This window comes from Eurytemora carolleeae, unplaced genomic scaffold (assembly GCF_000591075.1).
Source record: "Eurytemora carolleeae unplaced genomic scaffold, Eaff_2.0 scaffold605, whole genome shotgun sequence".
NCBI classification, from domain to species: domain Eukaryota; kingdom Metazoa; phylum Arthropoda; class Copepoda; order Calanoida; family Temoridae; genus Eurytemora; species Eurytemora carolleeae.
Genome location: NW_019396533.1, coordinates 131,487 through 140,533, shown reverse-complemented (window position 1 = coordinate 140,533; position 9,047 = coordinate 131,487). Strand labels below are relative to the sequence as shown.

Sequence of the window (9,047 nt, the reverse complement as noted above, 5' to 3'; positions counted from 1 at the left end):
CTCCCCTCCCCGTTGATGACACTCCCCCTTTAATTTTCTTTACTACTTGTTGCATGTAGTTAATGCAAAGGAATCGCCTGAGGAATACCCTCGGTTATTATAATTTCGGAGAATCAGGCCGCTTCTTGTCAGGCCTAGTTGCATAGGCGCAACTTCAGGTTTTCTAAGGCGAGGGGGACGAAAATTTACAAAAAATTTTTTTTAAATGTTTGAAATCCATCAAAATTTCTGAAATTATTTTTATCATCTTTTAATACACGAAGGTAGTAGTACTAGTAGTAGTACTAGTAGTAGTAGTACTAGTGGTAGTAGTAGTACTAGTAGTAGTACTAGTAGTAGTAGTACTAGTAGTAGTATACTAGTAGTAGTAGTAGTAGTACTAGTACTAGTAGTACTAGTAAAACAAACAAAAACGTTTGTATAAGTCCTAAAATCCTTGATACCTTGATTTAATAAAGGCGTCCCTTGATTAAAGGTCCTGAGTAGAATTTAGAGCAGGAATGCAATCAAAGATACCTCTCATTGTTATACCTCTGAAGGATAATAGTTGCAGTAGTATAGTTGAATTCTTTGTCTTCGAGAATACTGCAGAAACGTGCAAAAATGCATTTTTACGATGCTCGGCAATTGCGAATGAAATATGCCCTACGTTCTTCAATTATACTGTTACTAAAACTAATCGTATTAGAAAAGCTAAGGGTTTATTAACCAATTTATCTAATGTGTTTAATCTAACCATATCAAATTCATTTATCAAATCTGTTCTACATTATCTAGTTTTTTGACATGAAAAAAGAAGATAAGGAGAAATGTAGTCCAGAAGGTAAGAAGAAATGTAGTCCAGAAGGTAAGGAGAAATGTAGTCCAGAAGGTAAGGAGAAATGTAGTCGAGAAGGTAAGGAGAAATGTAGTCCAGAAGGTAAGGAAAAATGTAGTCCAGAAGATAAGGAGAAATGTACTCCAGAAGATGAGGAGAAATATAATTCAAGAGAGAAGGAGAAATATAATTCAAGAGTGCAGGAGAAATATAAACCAAGAAAGAAGGAGAAATATAATTCAAGAGAGCAGGAGAAATATAATTCAAGAGTGCAGGAGAAATATAAACCAAGAGAGAAGGAGAAATATAATCCAGAAGAGCAGGAGAAATATAATCCAAGAGAGAAGGAGGAATATAATCCAGAAGAGCAGGAGAAATATAATCCAAGAGAGCAGGAGAAATATAATCCAAGAGAGAAGGAGTAATATAATTCAAGAGAGAAGAAGAAATATAATCCAAGAGAGAAGGAGAAATATAATCCAAGAGAGAAGGAGAAATATAATCCAAGAGAGAAGGTTGAATGTAATCCAAGAGAGAAGGAGGAATATAATCCAAGAGAGAAGGAGAAATGTAATCCAAGGGAGAAGGAGAAATATAATCCAAGAGAGAAGGAGAAATATAATCCGAGAGAGAAGGTTGAATATAATTCAAGAGAGAAGGAGAAATGAAATCCAAGAGAGAAGGAGAAATATAATCCAAGAGGGAAGGTTGAATATAATCCAAGAGATAAGGAGGAATATAATCCAAGAGAGAAGGAGGAATATAATCCAAGAGAGAAGGAGAAATATAATCCAAGAGAGAAGGAGAAATGTAATCCAAGGGAGCAAGCGAAATGTAGTTTGAGAGAAAGCTTTGGAAAAAGATTAACAAGTGCATTCCAGGGATGTTTCAACTAAAAACTAAATTAACTTTTAAGAAAAAAAAAACTATAAGTTTGCAAGGATGGATGTAAGGAAAACAGGTTGTGGAAGGTTAAAAACTGAGCAAAGAATTTAAATTTCTTTAAGAATGGAAAATGTGCAACGACAGAAGTTTGGAAGTTTGGAAAGGTTTAAAGGTTGGCAAAATTGAAAGATTTTGGAGATTTTGAAATTAAAAGTTTTACACTTTTTAAAATATTTTTTCCAAAAGTTAGGCAATGGGAAAGATTGGAAAGGATGAATGATTTACAATTATAGAAAATGGTTTGGAAATTGGGTCAGGTTTCCAAATTTGATGTTTTACAAAAGTTGGAAGGTTGGACAGAGGAGAAGTTTTAAGAAATTAAGATCTTCAAAATGGAAAGCTGTGACAAGAAGCGGGCTGGACAACGGAGATGGTTGACATAGGCGAAGATTGGGCAAAGGAGAAGGTTTGGCAAAGAAAAAGGTTTGGAAAAGAAGAATTCTGGGCAAATGAGAAGGTATGGCAAAGGATAGAATTTGAATAAGGAGCAGGATTGATAAAGGAGAAGGTTTGACAACGGAAAAGTTTTGATAAAGGAGAAGGTTTGACTAAGGAGAAGGTTTGACAAAAGAGAAGATTTGACAAAGGAGAAGGATTGACAAAAGAGAAGGTTTGAAAAAGCAAAGGATTGACAAAAGAGAAGGCTCAAATAAGAAAAGTTTTAAAATAGAAAGTTTGGCATTTTAACATGGTTTTCTGAAATAGAAGGTTTCGGAAAGATAGGTTTGACACGGAGAAGGTTTGACAAAGAAAAGGTTTGCAAAGTGAGAAGGTTTGCAAGGTTGAAAGGTTTGCAAAGTGAGAAGGTTTGCAAGGTTGAAAGGTTTGCAAGGTTGGAAGGTTTGCATCGGTGCAAGATTGACAGTTTTGCAAAGGTTTGCAAGGTTGGCTGGTTGCAGGGTTAGGTTGGGTTTGAGTTGAAATCTCCAGGTTGCAGTAAGTGCACCTAGTCTTGTCTGTATATACCAGACTATGCATAGAAAACATGCACTTGTGTCTGTCTACCGTCGGGTAGATATCGACAGGGTAGTTTAGACACTAGGCAGGGTGGTGTAGACACTAGACAGGGTAGTTTAGACACTAGACAGGGTGGTTTAGACACTAGACAGGGTGGTGTAGACAATACTAAAACTTAAAGTATTCCCCCTTTTTATTCACAAGTTCCCATACATCCCCCCATCTCCTCTGCCCCCGGTCCCCTACCCCCTCCCCTGTACTTCTGATTACACCCATGTAACTCCTAGGGCAGAAGGCGGCTTCAAATTAGCAGAAGCTGAGAAAATATTCTACTCTTTCAAATTTCAGATTCGTGTTTTAAACAATGAGATATCCAGAGAACATAAACAAGCAATATCCATATCTTTGTTTACAGTGCACTGTACTGCAGTTTCTGTGAGGTATTTTAACAAACACTGATGTTGTTTACATTCCTTCCAGAAATTGCAGTACACTTTAAATGTAAACAAAGATATTGGGGTTCATGGTGTATTTTTCTTAGAAATGTGTCTTGTTGTAGAGTATTAAATAAAAATATTCCAAACTACACTGGTCAGCGTTTATAATAATATAATGAAGAGAACTTTTCTATTTAAGTTTTGATTTCTTACAAGCATTTTTTGAATTACAAGTTTACAAGTTAAAAACAGAGAAGCTGTTTATTGACAGCTTCTCTTTGATTCCATGTATATGTTTATGGTATCCATGCTGTTTGAAAGCTTGGTAAAAATCAAAATTTGAAATCGGAAATAGTCTTCATTGTATTGATATTTTGAAATAGTAAAATTACTAATTTTTTATCTTTAGTTTCCTACTTCGTCTATTCGTACTGTGCTTTTTTTTCGTTTTTTTTTCAACCTTATAGTGTAAACTTCTAATATTTCAAACATTGAGGTTTTTTTATGGAGCACCCTAAACTAAGCTTTCGGTTAGTGTAATGCAGTGATCTGCAGTATACTAACCGAAAGCTGCAGTACACTAACCGAAAGATAACTGGGTTTAACAGAGAGGGGTAGCAGAATTTATAGTCAAAAAAGGTCTAATACATCAGGTTGCAATGATATAACAATAAAAAAATTAGACTATGAGACTAGTGTTCACTGTTCAGTACCTTTCCGGCTCTGTACACTATACTGTTTATGTACAGTGTACAGTATATATATATATTTTTTTATGTACCATTTTTATTCCTTTAGAGTTTTATAGTTTCAGGATATTAAGGTATACAAGTCAACTCCTTTATCAAAAGCTATAATTGATAAGCTTACTCAGGCATTGGCCTTAGTTCCAGACTGTATAATGTACATTTCAGGGGGGGGGTCTTGATTATCTTTTTTACAGTATCATAAAATATATAGAAACATTTTTCTGACTTTTTACTGGATCTGATTAATTTCTCATAAAAATATTGATATTAAATGAATTCAGTTGAATGACAATGAAGAAAATGTTGCAAGATAAGAAAAACTGGATTTTAATTGTTCAATGTGTAGAAATATAATAAAAATAAACGCATGTGTGTTTTGTGAATAACAGAGTATTGTAGTTTTAATTTTTTTGAATGGAAGGGGGGGGCTGAGACAAATAATTACCTTAAAAAATCATAATAATTACGGTGCTGAGTATGATTGAAATTGTTGAATAGAGTTTGAGTTTGAATATTCATAGGTGGACAGAATGAGTTGTTAATTTAAAGTAGGGGGGGGGGGGGAAGGGGGTTAGCAGAGCTATCCCTCTGGCTTGTGTATGTATGGGTTTAGGGGATATATGAGAAGTATAAAAGAGTTGGATAAAGTAATATAGAATGAGAGTGCACCTGCAGTGGATTCTACGTGTTCAGAATAAACCTTAATGGTCATTATATCAGATTTGAATCAATCCCCCTTCTCCTCCCCCCCTCCTCCCCGGACTCTACATTTTCCTACCTCCCTATCCTCTGTATCATGGTTATGATAGTTTCTCTGCTTCTCCATGTGGGTGTAGGACCCATAGTCCCTCTCCACGTACCTCTCCTCCACACCTCCCAGAGCAGGTTCGGAGAACATATTGGAGAAAAACCAACCAGAGTTAGAAGTAAGTTCAACCTGCCATGCTACGGCAAAGTATCAACTGTCTTTAGCTGGATGGAAAGCAAAATACATTAAATATAAAAATCGATATGTACGAAGAGGATGTGTGTAGGATTTTATACTTGGAATAGTCCTTACTTTACACTACAGGATAAACTATATTCTGGACACTTTAACTTTTTAACAAAACAGTTTGTTATCATTTTTTCATTTTGTTCATTTCACTGATTTCATTTATATTCAGAGTAAATATTCATTTATATCACTAGTTTAATATGTAAGGTTGAGTATAGTTGAGTATCTCTGGGTTAAATAATTATCACATATACAAGTATCAACTAGGACTGGATCTGCTCAACTGCAAATTTAGTGCAAAACTTGTTTAAAAACTGATATGCTGGCAGAATCACACAACTCACGTCATTTTCACTATTAGAAATTTTTTTCTTATAGTCTGAAAACTCCAGGTTTGAAAAATGAGTTTGGATGAAATTATGGAACGTAGGACTAGGATTAAAGACGGAGAGAGAGAAGAGAGTATTCTTACAATATCTACACATGCAGCAAGGCAACTGCAGTGGATTGCAGGCTGCAGTAATCCCTGCAAATTCTGTCTTAGCTCGTACTGTGCCGCGCTGGGTTGCGTCACAGATAGCTGTTTCCACTCCCAACCCTACTCCTTGCTTTCTAGGTATCCCTACTTCTACTCCTGCACTTTAACAATACTTAATCTACTCTAACTATCCCTACTCCTACTCCTGCACTCACAACCCTACTCCTTGCTTTCTAGCTATCCCTACTCCTACTCCTGCACTTTAGAAATACTTAATCAACTCTATCTATCCCTACTCCTACTCCTGCACTCACAACCCTACTTCTTGCTTTCTAGCTATCCCTACTCCTACTGCTGCACTTTTATCCCTCTTAATCTTCTCTTTATATCCCTACTCCTAATCCTGCTCTTTAATCCTACTTAATATTCTCTATATATTCCTACTCCTAATCCTGCACTTTAATCTTACTTAATCTTCTCTATCTTTCCCTACTCCTACTCCTGCACTTTATGTGTATCCTTATTTTGATTTTTGTTCTAGATATCCTTAATTCTTTAATATAGATCACAACCTTAAATTATCCCAAAACTAATGTTTTTCTCCTTGTTTTTAACCCTCCCAGAGTTATTAAAATATTGCTCTTTGTCTCCAGCAATGTCCTGAGTACTACAGAACCAGAGAAATAAAACTCTACTTAGGTATCCTTAATCTCATTTCATCCTGTAACTCCTAGTTTTAATGTTGTTTTATTGTTTTTGCAATCTTATTATGACTCTTAAAAACAAAGAGAGTATCCTGAACCCAGTGATGCATAGAATATACTTCAAGAACTCAATCAGCTCTAATTTTCTTTAAACAGTGAAGTCATGGTCGGAGCCTTATCTCGGCTGAATCCTGGTATCGGGCCGAACCCTAATCTTATGTAATGGGTTGGGTATCACCAGTTCCCCTCTCAGATAAATCATTCTAACTTAGGATCTTCTTGCATCATCTTATTTAACTATCTTGTAATGATTTCATGAAATAAGGACTTATCAATGAAATAAGATAACTTTTATTAATTATTTAATTTTCCAATTTTATTACCTATCTCAGGGGAGCGCTTTGAAACTCTAGATGTTGGGAAACGAACCGAAAATATTCCAACTGACTCGAGGATTGTTAAGAATTCTAAAAGTGAGTGCATTTTGCAGTGTATACAGTGTATACAGGTTTCCGAATGCACTTGTGCAAATTCAGGTTTGAATGTGTCCTATATCAAGTACTAGATCCAACCCAACATACCTACGGTCAGAGTATAGGTTGCTCTGATCCTAATCTAGCTTGTCTCCGGGTTCTATTACAGGCTGGAGTGTACTCATCTCTAACCCCTCGGCAAACAAATGTTGGACTTGTCCTAGTTCATTTTAAAAATGCCAAATAAATAAAAAGGAAACAACTGTTTTAGAAGCGTTAGACTTCTTTTCAATCAATTTTTTTATGTCTTCTTTCACTGTCTTCGGTTTGGATTTAAGAAGCTTACTAAAAACTAAAAACTAAAACTAAAACTAAAGCTAAAAACTAAAAACTATTAAAATACCATGTTAGATTAATTAATTAGATTAAAAAATCTTGGAATTTTAGTTGTAAAAACAAGTAACTGTATATTTGAAAGGCCTGGAAGAGTTTAAAACTGGAGTACCGAAGCACATGAGAAACCTAGAAGAGTTTAAAACTGAAGAAATAAAGGACTTGAGAAACCTGAAAGAGTTTAAAATTGGAGAAATAAAGGACTTGAGAAACCTAGAAGAGTTTAAAACTGGAGAAATAAAGCACTTGAAAGACCTGGAAGAGTTTAAAACTGGAGAAATAAAGGACTTGAAAGACTGGAAGAGTTTAACACTTGAATACCTAAGCACATGGGAGGCCTGGAAGAGTTTAAAACTGGAGAAATAAAGGACTTGAAAGACTGGAAGAGTTTAAAAATGGAATACCGAAGCACATGAGAGGCCTGTAAGAGTTAAAAATGGAGAACTGAAGTACTTAAGAGGATGGATGAGTTAAAAACTGGAGTTTAAAACCATATCTTTAGTTTTATATCAACCCATAGACCACAGATACTATATGCCGGACAGTTTCAGGATTTATTTAACGTCAAGAAACCTTTCTCTTCGTATTGTTTTGAAGAAGGTTTGCAGGTTCAGAATTCCTTATGTTATATATTGCAGGAATAAAATGAAGAAAATGCCCATCTTCGGAAGGGTGTCCCAAAAAAAGGATTTTACCACTTTCAACAAGTTTCTAAAAGTAAAAAATCCATCGATGTAAGCAAAAGAATTTTTGTGACTTTTTAGAAGTAATTTGGTCATTGGCTGCATCAAATTGAGAGAAACCGGTTTTCTAATGTTTTGACCCTCTTTACATCAGAAACAAGGATTAGGGTATATATGTGAGAAAAAAGACCCCATATAGAATAAAAGTAGTCATTCGAGAACCAAAGGAATTGAGATTTTGCCACAAACTATGATTTTCTAATCACAATATCTTTGCCACCCAATGTCGTAGATCTTATATATTTTAAACTAGAAATTCTGTTAGATCAAATAATCTAAATTTTAAATATCAATGTTTTACGCTATCAGATAATTCAGATATTGGGGTTAGAAACATTCGAGTTTGTGACAAAGACTCAATTCCATTGAACCTTTAAAATGATTTACAGGGCCCCAAAATCAACCTTTTTTGTTACACCCTGTACAGTTGGAATAATAGCATTGTTGTCCATTCTTAACGAAAATAATTTAACTTTTCAATTTATCATATTCTAAGAAATTAATAAAGCATGCAGATAGTTTTAACTGATTATTCGATCTTGAATGTTAAACACGAATCTAACACTTCCTTGTTTTTAACCCTCCCAGAGTTATTAAAATATTGCTCTTTGTCTCCAGCAATGTCCTGAGTACTACAGAACCAGAGAAATAAAACTCTACTTAGGTATCCTTAATCTCATTTCATCCTGTAACTCCTAGNTGAACTGGAAAAGTAGCAGAAAGAGAAAAGATGTAAATTATGAATGCATTTTCAAATTAGAAAAACATATCTTACAAATTAAAATCCACCCGATCTGTTCAAAATGCACTTTTCTCAACCCGACCCCATTCTATGAGAATGTAGATTGTAGACACTTTTCAGGGATAGCTATACTTATTCAGAGGATACTTTTAGGAGAAAGATTACAAATTTGATAGTTAAATATATATATATATATATATATATATTTGAGCGGGTTTGTTGAAGGAACAGGTTCTATGGCTTTTATATGTCCTAGTTAAGTGCAGCTGAGCCCCAAGGCCAGTTAGTCTCTCCTAGTGTTGCAAAATCTGGCTTTAGGCCAGCATATGCAATATTCTGAATCTGCACATAGATCCACAGATACACAGATACATGGATATACAGATACACAGATACACAGATAAACAGATACATACATTACTTAGACACACAGATACATACATTACTTAGACACACAGATACACAGATACATACATACCTAGATACACAGATACACAGATACATACATACCTAGATACCCAGATACACAGATTACACAGATACATACATACCTAGATACACAGATACACAGATACACAGATACACAGATACACAGATACACAGATACACAGA

General features: G+C 34.9%; 2 protein-coding genes across 5 annotated transcripts in view; one reads left to right on the top strand and one right to left on the bottom strand.

Annotated features, from left to right (window-relative positions):
- The window catches only part of LOC111704975 (zinc finger protein 768), a 43,014-nt gene that overhangs the window by 28,002 nt on the left and 5,965 nt on the right, over nt 1–9,047 (bottom strand). The window lies entirely within an intron of this gene.
- On the top strand, nt 427–2,915 carry LOC111704977 (cornifin-like). Its single transcript, XM_023477387.1, has one exon. It carries the CDS (start codon nt 787–789, stop codon nt 1,240–1,242), a length of 456 nt encoding a protein of 151 aa, XP_023333155.1. The 5' UTR covers nt 427–786; the 3' UTR covers nt 1,243–2,915.

What these genes read in the sequence shown, in the direction of transcription:
- LOC111704977 (XM_023477387.1), top strand. Translation starts at nt 787, where the DNA reads ATGAAAAAAGAAGATAAGGAGAAATGTAGTCCAGAAGGTAAGAAGAAA.